This window comes from Aphidius gifuensis, linkage group LG1 (genome assembly GCF_014905175.1).
Source record: "Aphidius gifuensis isolate YNYX2018 linkage group LG1, ASM1490517v1, whole genome shotgun sequence".
NCBI classification, from domain to species: Eukaryota; Metazoa; Arthropoda; class Insecta; order Hymenoptera; family Braconidae; genus Aphidius; species Aphidius gifuensis.
This window is the reverse complement of record NC_057788.1, coordinates 19,100,456-19,118,373: the sequence shown is the minus strand read 5'-3', so window position 1 is coordinate 19,118,373 and position 17,918 is coordinate 19,100,456. Positions and strand designations below refer to the sequence as shown.

The 17,918-nt window shown below is 28.2% G+C and overlaps 1 protein-coding gene across 1 annotated transcript; it reads left to right on the top strand.

Moving 5' to 3' along the window:
• Positions 1-7,025: 7,025 nt before the first annotated feature.
• On the top strand, positions 7,026-9,591 carry LOC122850509 (probable serine/threonine-protein kinase DDB_G0288147). The gene is made up of 4 exons (XM_044149646.1): positions 7,026-7,731; positions 7,905-8,468; positions 8,564-8,847; positions 9,495-9,591. Exons 1-3 carry the CDS (start codon positions 7,086-7,088, stop codon positions 8,605-8,607), a joined length of 1,254 nt encoding a protein of 417 aa, XP_044005581.1. The 5' UTR covers positions 7,026-7,085; the 3' UTR covers positions 8,608-8,847; positions 9,495-9,591.
• The last annotated feature ends 8,327 nt before the right edge of the window (positions 9,592-17,918 follow it).

The window sequence follows — 17,918 nt, the reverse complement described above, 5'->3', positions numbered from 1 at the left end:
ATAAATTTTTGGTTACATGAAAATCAGGTAATGCATGAAATATGCATGACTCAACTATACCAGTTTTTTTTTCGTCATTTACCAATAGATCTTCAGTATAATTTTGTTCATCACGAAGTAAACTTGAATCTTCAGTAAAAACAGTTTGGAAAAATTTTCTTTTTATTTTGCAAAATCTACAAATAGAAGAACCAGTAAATCCTTCCATAAAACCGAGAATTGAGTGTAAACCAAGATTATCTCCTACAATTAATGATAATTTGAAATATATTTGAATTTTTTCAGTTCCAGTATCTATTTCAATACCAGTTTTATCTAGAAAATTTAATTTATCAATCACCTTGGGAAATTTAATCTTATTTTTAAAAAATTTTTGATCAAGTGTGTTAAATAAAATGAAAAATAAAATATTACTTAGTTTTGATACTAAGGTTGGTGGCAAACACGGTATTGATAAATAAACTGCCCCACATTTAGATATTCCTCTGTGACTTCCAAGGGGGTTGTTATTTTCGTAATCATCAAAAAATAAAAATAAAGGCAGTACTTTTTTTGTTTCAAATGGCTGACTCAATTCTTTCCATAAACTCCCTTGAATAAAATTAGATATTATTTTTTTTTTACTCAGGAGTGAATCCATGTAATTAACTGTTTCATTAAATACTCCAGGAATTTCAAAAAATTTTTTTAAAACAAACCGAATTGGTATAAACTGAGCTTTTACTGGAAGTAATTTGATAATGCGAATGCCATTTTTGGTAACGAATTCTTCTCGTTCACCAATGAGATATTCTTCAGGCGGTATATAAGTACCATGTCGTTTAAATAACTCAAAACAACGATGCTCTGTTCTTATATCATACATATAATTACTCAAATCGTGGAAAATATTATTGACTTTTCCTTTTAATTCGTTTAAATCAGATGACGTTTCAATTGATCGTAAAATTTTCGATTTACATTGACCAACGATATTCTGGCATAATTGATACGAATCATCAATTATACTTTTTGCTCTTAGTCGTGGCATGTCAGAATAACTATATAATTTTGATGCAAATAATTCATGATCAGCTATGAGAGATTTTTCACTTGAATTTTTAGGGACTTCGTCTAAACATGAAGAACTTGATGGACCAGCAATTGGTTCATCGGGAACACTTGTATCTAAAATATGAGATGACTTAAACCGTTTTGGTTGATTGTCAACTATAATGTCAGCATCTGAATTAATATGAATTGACTCTCAATGTGAATTAAAAGCTTCAAAAGATGTATAAGATTCTAAGCATGATTTTATTGGACAATAATAACTTGCAAGTACTGGATGAATTTGGTGAATGTGTGTTAAATATCTATCAATAGATGAAATTGATATGTTGCACTGACGACACACCAACATTTTACAAATATATATTTGTATTATCTAAATAATCTATTTATTTAAGATTATTAATTTATATAATCTTTGATATATTATTTATATAATCTTTGATATATTATTTGATATATTCTATTTGATATATTCTATTTTGATATATTCTATTTGAAATCGCAAGCTTAATGAAATAAAAAAAAATATATTATTTTACACTCGTGTATCAAACACAAGGTTGTGAAATAAAAACAGTGGTACTTATTACTCTTCAGCTGCTAGAAATTTCAGCTTCGAAATTTCACTAATCAATGTCACAGCTGTTCGATTACGTATTGGCACACTACTTGCTATACCGAAACAACTGACTTGTAAAGTTGACCACATAGAACGAGCTCTTTCAGGGTATTCACAGTCAAGGGCATAAAAAATTTTGAAACAAAGATTGATTCCTTCAATTGTTGAGTCAACTTTGTAACGCTTGTTAATAACTTGAACGTAAACAGCTTCTACTGCATCAAGTGGCCCAACAAAAATTGGCATCGGTTGAAGTTTCAGTCCAGATTTTCTCAACTCATCATTACGTTTTACAACTTCTGTCTGTATTTCTTCAGCATTTTCAACATGTAAGAAAAAAGACTGACGACGTTCGTGTAATTTATATTTTGCTGTGAATTTTGGTTGATTTTTTTTTCCTGATAATGTTGAATTTATTGGTGGTGATACGTTTGGATCACTATTCTCAGTGATAGAATTGTTAAGACTCGCTCGTTTTCTTGTATCACTATCAATAAGGTATGGCAAAAGATGGAATATAATTGCATCTGCGTTCTCTGAAACAGTTATAATTTCATAAAACTCTGTAGTTAAAAAAAAAACAAAATTATCAATCATAATAGTATTTAACGTTTACAATGGATAGTAATTTACCAAGAGTTAAACCTGGTAACCCAGCAGCTAAGTTTTTGTCTACTTCATCTGCAATTTTTTGTTGTTGTAGTCTACTAATTAAGTATTGTCTGACCACTGGCCATCTACTTAAAAAAGTATCTTTAATATTTGGATAAAGTTGAGTAAAATCGCTAATTAACTGAAAAAATAATTATTATCATCATACGTTAACAGCTAACTAATTAGCAATTTTTTTTTGACTTTTACTTACCAATCGACGTCCAATGTCGACTTGTAAAGGTGCAAATTTGTGCAAATAATCATAAGGAGTTATACCAGTTTTTAGTAATTGACGTCTTGCTTCCAGTGTCTGTGTCCAATATACTTCTACAACATCATCTGGATCTGCGTGATTCTCCAACCACTTTAGTCGTTCTTCATCATCGTCTGTAAAATCAAAAAATAAACTTCCTTAATTTAAATTTATAAAAACCATAAGTTTCAATGCCACGTCAACGTCAACGTACCACTTAATTCATATGCTGCAACGTTATTTTTCTTTTCTTTTTTTTTAATCAGCCCCAAATTTGTTAATGAATCAACTGTGTACCAATAATGGTCGTACAATTTCCCTGCAGGAGCTACTGTTTCTCCGTTTTCTCGAAAATATGGAGAGTAATAAATACTGGCTTCACAATCAAACAAATCAGCAATAAATCCAGCCAATTCGATGAAACGTTTTGATGTTATTCTTGAAAAAAAAATAGAAATAGAATAACAATAAAATTTATACAATTTTTTCATAACAATTGAAATTCATGTTTCAAAAATGTAAATAAGATGTACTAACCTAAATTTTTCAATAGCAGCCCCAACCTGGACCTCTTCGAAGGCACGATTTTTTTCTCCATCAATTACAATACGTGTTAACAAACTTGCAATATTTTTGCTCAACCTGCCATTGTCCAAATATTCTTTTGAAATAAGTTTTCCTTTTGCAGTTAAAGAAAGTAATTTGTAAAGGTACTAAAAAATAAAAAAAAACAACTAAATTGAACAAATGATCTATCAACTGATGAAAAAAAAAATCTGATAATATTTCTTACTGTATTTTCTTTTCCTTCAAAGCTTCTTTGATTATTATCCTACAATTATAACAATTTACACAAATATAATAAAAATGTAAAATTAAACTGGATTAGCTTACAAAAATTGGTTTTAATCATTTTCATTTCTCAATAAAACTACTAAAAAAAAAAAAAAAAAATGATTAAATAACAAATCATAAGTGACATGAAAAAAAAATTCAATTATTAATTTTTTAAAAAGTATGAATATAATTAAGACATAATTATCTTACCGCATTGTTATTTAGATCCATGTCATAAAATAAAATATTAAAAAACTTTTAAGAGGTTATAAACGCAATTTCACTGATTTTGTCAAGATTAATTATTAAAACAATCATTAAAATGAACGTTAGTGGATAATACTTACGTAAAATCAAGTAGACAAATAAACTATCACAAGCAAATAAATAATTAACAATCTTTATTTGTGTAATTATTATTTTAACAAATTTTTTTTTACACACTTTATTATTAACCACGTTGTGATCGACCACGATGACAGTTATGGTTTTGCGTGAACGTTGACAGCTCCCTCTTTTATTGGAAAAAGTCAAATAAAAAAAAATAAAAAGTCCTGTACACTACACGAATATTTTTTTAACCAATGAGAACTGCTGCACATTATAATAAATATTCGTGACATCTGGCGGGAAAACCTGCTGTACACTACAGTAATTTCTGGCGTAAAGTATACCATTAACTCAAGACTTCCGAAAAATCCGGTAGACTACAGTAAAAATTTTTGATGAAATATGATAATAATCATTGGAATAAGTGGAATTAGTCGCCGAGAATGACGTCGGCCATGATTTTTACGATACCACTACAGTAATATTTGCTGCGGATTTCTCTCCGTGAAGGCTTGGCTGATTCACGGTTGGTTCTTCGCTTACCAAGGCTTGTGCCGACCATTCGTTGAAGAAGAACTGGCCAGCTCTTTTCAAGCCATTCATCGGCCAAATCTTGGTAAACGATTTGGTGGCTGAGACTGGAAACAAATGATTCAGCCAATGAGTGGCTCATTGAGGGCTAGCCGGCTATTGATTTATTCATCGGACGAGTCTCTGTTAATTTCTGGGGGCCAGGACTTGGAATATACAATTAAACAAAGAGTCGGCACATTAAAGACTGCAGCCGACCTGTGACTTGCCATTCGTCGGCCGAGTGTCGATTGTTTTTTGGGTCACCAAGACTGAATAAATCATTACAAATATATGAATAATAATAATGAATTGTTTTAAACAATTAAAGATAGTATTTTTTTTTAATCAATTTTTCTCCTGATGATATATCTAAATATACTATGATATCTAAATATATTATGATATATTTAAATTTATTATGATATATCTGAATATATTGTGATATATCTAAATATATTATGATATCTTCTTTGATATTAAAAGATAGCACCATAATCGATATATTTAGTTATCTCTTGATATATCTTGATATCAAGATATCCTGAGATCTCTTGATATATTATTATATCTAAGAAGATCTTTTTATTTTTTTCCAGGAATTTGATAAATGATGTACCGAGTGGAAATCAAAATAACAACAACAATATTGATCATATATAAACAACAGCAATCATAATAGAACAAATACATGGTGGTGGCAGTGGCGGCGATGATGCACCATCATGTGTTTGTGGTTAATTAGCTCATAAAAAAGATGTTGAAAAAATTGATCAATATTTGACATTAAATTTTTTTAACATCAAATAGTTCGTATTGTTTTTTTTTTTTTTTTTTTTTATTCAAATATTGAGGAGATAGCTACTAAATTAAAATCAAATTTATTTCCATTATAATTTGTATTAATTTTATTTATATTTTTCAGACTGTAACATGTCAGATTACGAGGCTGAAATTGACTCAATATTCAATAATATTGAAAGCTTAAGTCATCTGAAGTTGATACATCGGGAAAATATTAAAAAATATCATCCTGACAAAAATCCTGAAGATAAAAGAGCAATTGAAAAAACTCAGTATTTCAAGAATATATATATACATAAAATAAAAAGTATACATAAAATAGTAACAGAAGTGTTCGGCTGACTAGTTGTTCAATAAATAAATATTTATATAAAGATATATTCTGTGTTAAGTTTTTAAATTAGAATTTCATTTACATAGAACCTTAATATTGTAACTAATCAACAAATTTAAAAATTTCTATCATAATTGTTAATGACTGAATGAACATAATAGTTCACTCGGAAAGAGAGCGAAAAAGACAACTAGTCAAAAATATATTAATGCAACGAGAGATCTTTCAATTATCATTTATTAGAATTACTAAAGAAGTTTCACTTCCCTGTGCGTACAATAACACACATCTTTTTTTATTTGTTCTTGATTTACTCTTGGTTTGCTATTGATTTGCCCATGATTTTAGTGGTAAGTTTTTATTTTTATGTCTGTTTTTATGTCTGTAATCTGTTCGACAGTTCGCTCCTTAACCTCTTAACTTTATGTTTTTAAATCATATAAATTATTAAAAATCAAAGATAATCCACGTAAAAGTAATGTATCTAAACTGTCAATAAAATATTTTAATATTTTATTATCGTATTTGATGGTTCATATTATAATTAGGAGTTCTGTAATATTAATCTTAATTTGCTCTGTAATAGCTATTGATTCGTTCTTGTAAAAGCACCGAAATCAACTTTTGTCATTTCCACCAGGGAAAGAAAATTACTTGATTGTGCTTGTAAATACATTGTTTTGGTTTGAGTGTTATATATACAATTATAATTAGACAGGTGTCGATAATGTGAAAGATATGTATATTAGACTGCTTCAAAAAAAAAAATCGTTTTTTTTCCGGCCTCCCATGGGCTCAAATTGTTGATATTGATGATAAGAAAAGACAGGTAAAATTTCAAAACGATTCATTAATTTTTAAGCCTACGAATCGAGGTTGAATTTGCCCATTTGATTAACACGTAAAAAAAACATTTGTTGTGTTATCCTGAAATATCTCAATTAACAAGATAAAAATTTTATAAATGTATCATATTAAAGCTCTTATAATGAGCTTTAAAAAATGTATATACTTTTTTCATTGACTTTCACTTGTGTTGTCTGGAATGAGGTTACAATATAAGAAATATCAAAAAATGATTAAATTGTTTACAAAAAAAAAACTAAAAATTCATAACTTAAAAAGTAATTGACCTAAACACTTCAAATTTGACTTGAAAAACGCGTCTTAATAAACTTTATTTATTTATGCATAAATAATTAATTTATAAACAATAGTTTTTATGAAAAAAAAAAAAATTAAAAATTTTTTTTTTTTTTTTTCCTGATTATTAAAAGACAAAAAAAAAAAAAATAAATCATTAACATTAATTAGACACCTGAGGAATAAAAAGTTTCAAGAAACGTTTTTTTTTAGATAAATACAAAAATTATACGTTATTTTCATCGATACTCATTGTTTTAAAAAAGAAAATGACGATCGTAATAGAGATTAGATTCATTCTTATTTTTAGTCAGCGCTCTTATCAGTTCTTTTTCTCCTCTCATTCATTGGTCTCAGCTAGACAAAGGAATAATGAAAAACTAAACACCCCCACTTTTTTCATGCCTGAAACAAAGGTAAGCGTAACAACACACGAGTATTCATGTTTGGAAAATTTATTGAGTGAACGTGTCATTTTGTCGAGAAAAATGTCGTCAAACAATAAAATAAAAATTTACTTGATTGGTGATCCAAGTAAAAATATGCCAGAACGCAAATTACCAACTTCACAAAACGTTTTGTCTTTATTTTTTTATAATTACAAAGTTTTAGCATTGTCTATAAATCAAAGTTATTCTCAAGCGATCACAGAGGTGCAAACGCGTTGGGCTCGTGCCCAATTACCTACAAAAAGAAAAGACCATTGTTTATCAAAACTCAAAAAACTTTATAATGATTGGAACAAATTATCTAAAAGTCGTTTTAACATAAAGTCTCCTACTCAATTGCGTAATGAGTCAATTTTTTTGGAGAGAATAAGAAATATTTTTGATATCTCTTGTCAAGATATTGACAAATTAGTTACAAAAGATCAAAACTATTTTTTCAAGGCTCAGTGTCAGCCAACGAGACGTGGTTTAATTAGTGCAGGTTGTCCAGATAATAATACTAATAGTGATAATAATAATAATAGTGATAATATTAATAATTGTGATTATAATAATAATGATCACGATAATAATATTAACGATTACAACAAAGACAACAATGAGAATAATAATTATAACAATCAAAAAATATACGAGAATAGAGAAGAACTTGAAAATCTAAATAACATCGCAAGTAAAGAGCCTGGTAAGCTATTTTAAGAGTATTTATTTAAAAATAAATTGAATTTATCAAGTGCTATTTAATATTTTTAGTTGTTGCTGTCATTGTAATTTATCATTTACTTTACTGTCATTTATTGATTATTATATTTTTACATAAATTAATTTAGTCAATCACTTATTTAATTACTATTTTAGAGATCATTGAAATACTGGCTGGAGAAAAAGGCAAAGAAATTGACTCTCAAAAATTTTCGAGTGCACGTTTAAAAAGAATTTCTGTATTGAATGATGATGAGCAAATACCAACGAAAAAACAAAAAATTGTAACACCACTAATTGCTTCAGTACTCGATAGAACTAATACGACTGATAGGAGTGCAATGTTTATAATTGCTGCTGTCATTATCGGCTTAGGACATAATTTAAATGAATATCATTTAAGTGCTAGCACTGTGCGTCGATGTCGAATGGAATTCCGAAATAAGTTGTCAAATGATTTGAAAAACCATCTTCAAATAAACAATTATTTGGTGGCTCATTTTGATGGGAAAATTCTCCATGACATTGTTGGACATGAAATGGTTGATCGTATTCCTGTGACAGTGTCTGGAATGAACACGAGTCACCTTCTTGGTGCTCCGAAAATTACGAATGGAACAGGCCACCAACAAGCCGATGCTGTTGTACAAATTTTAAAAGAGTGGAAGCTTGACACTCGTGTAAAAGCACTATGCTTCGATACTACAAATTCTAATACCGGTAAAACAAATGATTTGAATCTTTATTTATTTATTTATTTATTTATTTATTGTTCGAAAACTTAACCTAATGTTAAACGTATTATTTATTTTTAGGACGACTGAACGGAGCAGCGGTTTTAATTGAAAAAAAATTATAAAAGAGTTTATTGTACTTCCCTTGTCGTCATCATATTAATGAGATATTATTAAAATGTGTGTTTGAAATTTATTGGGGTGTACAGACAGGTCCAAACGTCGCTTTTTTTAATGTCTTTCAAAAAAACTGGAATAAAATTAACCAACTACAATATGAATGTGGAATTAAAGACAAAATAGTAAGACAAGCTATTGGAAGTGATGAAGATGAAATTTTGAGATTAATTGAATATCATCTTGAGGTAAAAGTTTTTTTTCTTGGTCTAGGAAACACGTTAATGAACAATTTATTGAATTTATTAAGCTGTAGCAAGTAACGTGAAATGTTATTAAGCAAAGGATTTTATCAACTTTCTGTCGAAACTAAAAATCTAAAATTCCAACGAAAGCTCATTTATATTGTCCACAACACAGTAAAATACAAAAAATTTAATAGTCAGAATAAATTCCCTTAAAAGTTTATGAATAATTCAAAAAAAAATTATCATCTTTAAATTATGTATTAGTTATTAAACAAATGATTAAAAGTATCACTTATCTCAATGTGTTAATTAAGTTTCATTGTGAGCTAGACTAATCAGTTGTTAGAATTCTATTTTTCTATTATTTATAAACTTTTAAAAGCAATTTATTCAGACAAAATTTCGTGAATAATATATGTTTATTATTCATAGTTTTAATTCTCATTTTTTTGAATTATGTATCAATTATTAAACAAATGAATGTCAGATATTTTTTTTTGTTGTGGATTGACCGAGATAAAGAAGTTCTCAATGCAAATTTAGATTTTTTGTATCTAAGCAAAATATAAAATATGAACCATCGAAAATTTTTTTTTTTTTTAGATCGTTTCTAATAATAAATTTATTTTATTTTGATGCAATTCTAGTTGAAACAGCCACGAGGTGACTACAAAGAATTCCTAACATTAACTTATATTTTTTTGGGTAAGATACCACCAAATGGAATAAAATTTAAAGTACCTGGTGCGATGCATCATGCGAGGTTTCTTTCCAAAGCAATTTATTGTTTAAAAATGTTTTTGTTTTGAAACAATTAGCTTTGAAGATTTCCGAGCAACGTGCTCTTCGGGAAATTTGTATTTTTGTTGTAAAGTTTTATATAAAATCATGGTTTAATGCCCCACTGGCAATCGGAGCAGCAAATCATGATTTCACGTTATTGAAAAAGTTTATTCGATTTGAAAAAATAAATAAAAAAATTTCTGAAAAGGTACAGCTAAAATTATCTAAGCACATGTGGTACTGCTCAGAGGAACTCATTGGCCTAGCACTTTTTGATGATAATGTATCAAATGAAATAAAAAAAAAAATGGTGAAAGCTATGCTTGAACGCAGCAAGGTCACAGATTATTCCAAGCGACTAGTAATAGATGAAAAAGATATAAAAGAATTATTAAAAAAAAATCTTAGTGACTTTGTTTCTAAAAAATCATTGATTATTTTCGAACAGTTTGATTTATCATATAATTTTTTGCATCGTGATGTAACTGAATGGCACCTGAGTATCAAACAGCCAGAAAAATATATTGTAGTCTAGAAGTAATTAACGATTCAGCTGAAAGAGGTGTGGCGCTGGTTGAGAACTTTAAGCAATGCTTAACTAAAAACGAAGATCAATTACAAGCATTGTTACAAGTTGTCCAAAATAGTCGACAAGTATTACCTGACTGTCATAAAAATACAATTGCATGAGCAAGAAATGAAACTACTTACTTGAATTATGAATGAAACCATTAATTCTTTGTTCGTTAGATAAAAATGTTAAAGTTATATAAAAAATTTGATAAAAAATTTATTTTATATCTTGGAAATAGATTCTGGTTTTTTTTAGAGTATTGATAAAGATGATTATTCCTCCCAGGTGTCTAATTAATGTTAATGATTTATTTTTTTTTGTGTCTTTTAAGGGAGTACTTTCATCGATTAGTTTTCTTACAATTTTCCTAATTTTTGGATATATAAATCTTGAAATTCCCCTGCATCTAATGATCCTAATTTTGTAATCATGAACAATCTAGTATTAGAGATAATTGAGTCTAAACAGGTGAACTTTTTACGTGGCTTAACATTGGAGGTATAGGATTTTTTTTTTATTTTTTTATATTTTTAGTTCTAACAAAAAAACGGTTCTTACAAATTTGATAAAAAATTAATATGTCAAAATTGATATAATTTAGAAAACTTTGGAAAAAAAATTAAACGCTTGAACTTTCTAGAATCAGAGATATTGTTAATTAAAGTTTGCAATATTTATTAATATTTGACATGAACGTGAGGCCGAGTGTATCCGAGTGGCAATGATGTAACTCGCGTTATATATCACACACATACATACAAACATCTAGATGAAAATAAACTATAATTTTATTGAATTAAATATCCAATTATTTTTAAACAAATTGATTATATTAACAAATGAAATAAATAAATAAATGCATATTCCTATATTGATAATCTCAATTTACAACTAAATAAACAGCTGTCACAACAAGCATCATAGATTCACACAAACACAAGTACACATTAATCCGAGCGTTTTCCCGAACACAACTTGGCTGTGATTGGCTGGGATTTGTACAGTATCAGGCAAAAATTTCGGGCTCCGATATAGACTTTTTGTTGCAATTAACACTAAGCTTTTTCCTAAACTTTCTATTTGGATTATCTTAAAAGTACTCCCTTAATAATCAGGAAAAAAAAAAAAAAAAATTTTTAATTTTTTTTTTTTTCATAAAAACTATTGTTTATAAATTAATTATTTATGCATAAATAAATAAAGTTTATTAAGACGCGTTTTTCAAGTCAAATTTGAAGTGTTTAGGTCAATTACTTTTTAAGTTATGAATTTTTAGTTTTTTTTTTGTAAACAATTTAATCATTTTTTGATATTTCTTATATTGTAACCTCATTCCAGACAACACAAGTGAAAGTCAATGAAAAAAGTATATACATTTTTTAAAGCTCATTATAAGAGCTTTAATATGATACATTCATAAAATTTTTATCTTGTTAATTGAGCGAGATATTTCAGGATAACACAACAAATGTTTTTTTTACGTGTTAATCAAATGGGTAAATTAAACCTCGATTCGTAGGCTTAAAAATTAATGAATCGTTTTGAAATTTCACTTGTCTTTTCTTATTATCAATATCAACAATTTAAGCCCATGGGAGGCCGGAAAAAAAACGATTTTTTTTTTTGAAGCAGTCTATTGTATATTCAGTATAGCGAAGGCGTTTTCTAGGGTAATAGAACAGTAAAGATAAGAGATTGATTGATTGATTGATTGACTGATTGATTGATGTATAAGTTTCATTGTCTGAATTTTAAACAAAATTTTGGATTATTACAATTAGAGTTTTTTAGTGTATTAAAAAAAGCTATTTTTGTGAGTGTGTACATATAATATAGTGTATGTATATTGCATATACTTGATTATTAAGATTTCCATATAATGTTGTTGTTGTTTTTTGAAAATGTTACAATATTATGTTTTATCAATTTTCATGTTGATGATAACAATATTTTAATGCTTCATGTGTGTTGTGATCGCCAGTGTGTTGTATGTTTGTGTGAATTTGAGTATGAATTGATTTGATGAACATATGAATGAGCGTAAGATATAGCTTAATATCAGCAAAATAACGAGAGTGTGATAAATAGAGAGAGAGAGAGTGATTGTTTGATAATTTGCTTTAATTTTACTAGTATCGTAAGTCTGTTCATTGTTAAATGTTGATATTAGTGGTCTTCGATATTCAACAAAAGTACTCGGTATAAAATGAATCGAATAGTTTTGTGGGAATACCGGGTACTCGGTATATCGGCTCAAAAAACTACCGGTATATCGACTATCGAGTACTTTATTTTTTTTTTTAAATTAAGCTAAAAAGAATTCAACTAGTATTTTTTGCTAAATAAAACAAAATATTGTAAGATATTTTTTAATTTCTTTATAATTTATCAGTCAGTACAAAATTTGCGTGTAATAACTAATTATTATTAACAATAATAATTATAATACATGCAATAAAAATAAAATTAATACATATATTTATAGTCAAGTCAAACAGATAATTTAAAATTTTTTTATATTGAAAAAATATTATAATATTTTTAATATTTAATATAATATAAATATATTAAAACTTGTTAGATAATAATTTTAATATTGCATGAATATTTCATATATTAATATCAAATTAATATTATAAAATAATTTAAACAATAAAGTTTATGAAAACCACTGTTCATGTGATAATGAACTTAAAAATATGAGCTTGTTAACCCGTTTACCCAGTAAACGATCTTGGAGGGTGACGATATCCCCAGCTTTAGAGAATAATCTCTCAGATGAAACTGAATTACCTTGGATACATAGGTATCGAATTGCCACTGGGCATAATTGTGGAAATGAATATTGTAATGTTTTTCCAAGCTTCAAGTGGATTTTCTTCTGGATTAAGAAGTGGCTCTTTTAAATAATTTGAAATTTGGTTATCAAAATCATTGTAGCTAACATTTTTGGTATTTCTAGATGTTATTATTGCTGCATGGTGTGACCACAAACTCTTTTGAGTGCTTAAAGAGCATGTTTTTCCAGCATTTTGGACAATGACAGGATCAGAAGATGCTGATGTTGAATTGATGATTTTTTTTAGTTGGTTTTTGGTGTTGACAATTGTCATATTTAATTGAAAATGTGCATCTTTGAACCTTGGATCCAAGAGTGTAGCAACTGTCATTAATATGTTACACTCAATATTTTTAAAACGATGTTCCATTTGTTGCTGTAAATTTGTCTTGAATTTTTTACCACAAATTGTATGTGGTTCAATCAATGAAATTTCTTTTCTCATACAATTAATAAGTGGAATTACAAGGCTGACAGTGGGATATTTATTCCCACTAATGTCAGTTATTGCAAAGCCAACAGGCTGCATTATTAAAACAGCATCTCTTAAAATGTCCAGCTCTTCTTGAGATAACATTAATGGTTTAGATTTTGCCTCAGAGGCTTTAAATGACATTGGAAGATGTTGTTCTAATTGTAAAAATCTCTCAATCATAAATAAAGTTGAATTCCACCTTATTGCCATGTCTTTTTTTAATTTAAGACATTGACCTTCTGGTTTATCTTCTAGTAACATTTGAAGTCTCTTCAATTCACCAGAAACAAGTGTACTTTTTTTAACAAACTTTACGATTGCTCTAACTTTATCAATGGTGTCTTTTAGTTTTTTCATATCAAGATCAGTATTATTATTGAGTGCATCAGGTACAAGATGAGAAAGACCATGAGCAAAACAACCCAGGTGTTTATTTTCTCCAACAGCTTCTCTCAATGCCTTACTTATATTTGCAGCTCGATCAGATGTTACACACATTAGTTTTGATTCTTTCAATTCAAATTCTTTTAATACATTTTGAAAAGCCAATCTTAAATTTACAGCAGTGTGACTGTCTTCCATTGGAAAACACCCAATGTTAATATTTAAAACATCAAAATTTGGCATTAGAAAGTGGCCAGTAACACCAAGATATGTTTGGTTTTTAATGTCGGTCCAGTTATCACATGTTAAACTAAAAGCTATGCATGTACTTAATTTTAAAACCATTTTATTTTTTAACGTGTCGTAACGTTCATCCATCAGCTTTGTGAATGATTTTGCACCTCGAAGCTCATACAGTGGAGCAAGTAACTTTATCAACTGTTTGAAACCTCTATTTTCAACTATGGTAAATGGCAATTGATCTACTGCTATCATATACAATATGGAATTTGTTAAATTTCCAGCATCCTCTCCATCTAGAATTAAAAATGAGATATTAATAATCAAAAATAAAAAATATATACATAACTACTGAGCATAATAATATATTTTACTTTTGTAAGATTTTATTTTAGAAAAGGCTTCTTCAATTGGACCAAGTTTCCGCTGAAAAATAAATTATTTGTGTTTGATTATCTTGAATCATGAACATGAATAATAAATTTATATAATTACATAAACTTCATTTATTATTTATTCACCTTTTTAAATGAACTTTTTAGTGACACACCTCTTGAATATTCCTCTTCTGATGTTCCACGTGAATCATCACAAGACTCACAATCAGATGAATCATTTTTAGTATTTGGTGGAGACAATTTATGTATGCTTTTTAAATGAGACAATAAATTAGATGTCCCACCACTGCTTCGAAATACCTTTTGACACCATTTACATACAGCTTCTTTATCATTTTTTTTTTCAAAATGAAGCCAAGCAAAACTTTGAAGCTTAGTTTTATTTCTAAAAAAAACAATTAATATTTTAATCATGTTTTATCAATTTTAATTAATAAGGAAAACAAATAATTACTTGGCACATGGTGATAAATTTACTAAAATTAATGGCTGATTATTATTTGTCTCACTGTCATCTGAACTTTGTGTAGTATTAGTATTGGTATTTAAACTTGACACTGAATCGCTAAACACAAAAAAAAATATAGTTGAAAAGCTATTAGTAAAAAATAAATATTAGTAAATATCGACACGAGTAGCAACAAATAGATTACCTGGTGTTATTATCCGTCAGGCACGATTCCATTATTATGATGCCTAAATTTTTTATAAATAAAATTAATTTGAGGTTACACGTTAGTACGCAATAATTATGCACATAAAAAATAAATATCGTACCTTGGTCAAAATCCATTTTTAATGCTTATTTTATTTATTTATTATTCAATTTTTATTTTTCAGTTAGTTGTTTGGTATAAATGAAATAAATATAATTAATATTGTTATTGTCAATTTGTTGTTGTACAAAAATAGACGCCATCACGTCAACTGCAAATAAATTAAGGTTGTTTTATATGTGGCAACGTAAAGCCTCTAAAAATGGCGCCATTATAAAAAAAAAAAAATAATAATAATTTATGTTCACTTTGAGGTCGCCACCGGTCAAAGTACTCGCGTCCGATATTGGCCAAAAATATACCGAGTACCGGTATATCGGGGGAAAAAAATACCGAATAGTTGAGTACTCGGTATACCGAGTAGATACTCGTGTCTCCGGTATATCGCTCAATATCGAAGACCACTAGTTGATATAATTGAGGTCTATATATGATTTCCAGAGAGTGAATTTTTGGCAGTGCATTGAGTAAAGATGAATGACTTTACTTTGCTGCATGACAGATTATTTTTAAGTGATTGAATGATTGTATTGTGCATGTGAGTGTGTTCGTAATAGATACTGCATGATTTTATTGTAGATTATTGTTGTGTGTAGGTTGACTTACAGAGAAGTTTTTATTGGAATGGTTGATGATTGATGATGTAAATGATTGAGACAGCATAGTTAAGGTAGTTTAAAGAGAGTCCAATTCGAGAGAGTGTATTCAAGAGTTGTTTTACCTCAACTATGCTGAATGACAGGCTATTTTCTGGTATTAGAGTGAATGAATTGTTTGCGTGGGTGTAAGTGTCTATGAGTGTGTGTGTTTGCGATATGTAATGTTGATTGGCCGGTGATACATGGTAAATGTTGATGCTATGGTGGTACCGCCAGTAGACGGAGCCGCAAGTTAGCATCAATCTTGTCTAAGGAAAAGATGTAGCTGAAAGAAAAATTAAGCTGATAAAAATATGTTCGGCTATAACGGAGACTAAGTAAAAAGTCTAGCGGCTAAGTAAAAAATCTAGTGGCTCAGTTAAACATCTAGCGGTTTAAAAAAAAAAAAAAAATTAAATATATCGAAATTTTTATTTTAACGTTCTTTTTCACTCGAAGTGTTTTATTATTAGCCATTATTATATTTGCAAAGAAAATATATATATCGAAATTTATAAATTATTATCTAAATTTTTATCGAAACATTTTTTTTCTACTTGACGAGCTTCATTGATTGATATTAATAAATTCTAAAATTAATCATTATTTTAAAAACTATACGATATATAACCGAGAAATAGCCGTTTTTTCCATACTTCAACTCCATTTTTAACTACTTTGCACATGTATAGGAATTTTTTCCGTATTTTTCCCGTAATCGTGAGACAATTTTCTATAAAAATCGAAAAAAAAAAAAATGTTGTCTGGGTTATGCTAATATCCTCTGAAAGTGTCGATGTAATACTGTAATGTCCGGCGGTAAGCCGCACAAACTTTTTCATTTTTCTTTATATTATTTTACATTAAATATTCAGGGTACTTTTTAATACCCCTAGCTTCATCTTACAGACCGTCAATGTATTATATTTAAGGGAGCTAGTGGTTTTGCACCCCCAACAAATTACTTGAGCCGGCACTATTGCCAAGCGCATCTACCGCCAATTTTAATTAAGAAAATTAAATATAAATTAATATAATAAGTGATATCGACAGAATCCTAAAAATATAGGGATTCTTCCGGTACCACTCATGTCATAATTAAACAATTAAAAATAATTTTAATTAAGGTTGGAAAATCATAAGATTTTCTTCAACCAATAAGAAAATAAGCGACATAAGGAAAGTGGAACTGGACCAACGAGGAAAACCGAACATCCCCGAAGGATCCCCACCTACCCTTATGTTCTGAGAGTATCGAGTGAGATTGATCACTAGATCTCGGTCACTCGGTCACAGTTAGTTCCTTGACCTACACCAGCTCTTCCAGCTCTAACTAGCATAGGCACTTTGCCTCTTCGAATTTTAATTGCTCTAAAAAACTTAGAATACTTTCTACAAATCAGCACAACTGTAAGTTATTTTTATTCAATATCTTATTGATTATTTTATCAATTTATTGTGTCAATAATATTTAAGTAACATTTGGTTACTTAAATTATCAATTTAAATTCATTAAATCATTTACAAATTTAACTTGTAATAAATTACGACCGCATGGTCTAAATTTTCTTGCTTGAGTAAATTAAATTCATGGCACGCATTGTGTTGCATTGTCTAATCAAATAAATATTGAATAGAATAAATTATATTTTTGCTACAATGAATAATCAGTTATTTATTTAAAATAATTAAATATTCAATGATACAAATTCACGACCTTGTGGTCAGCCATTTAATCTTGAATGCAATTTATAAAGTACAGTGAAAAAGTTTCGTATAATTATTTTATTTAAATTCGAATAAAAGTAACATTTACTGTGATTTAACTGTAAAGTCAGTGCTACGTTTATGTCTACAATTTGACATAATTTAATCTTCAATCACATACAACCAACTTGTATAATTACATTGTACCACATCTATATAAAATATATATATTATATATATATATTTATAATTTATAT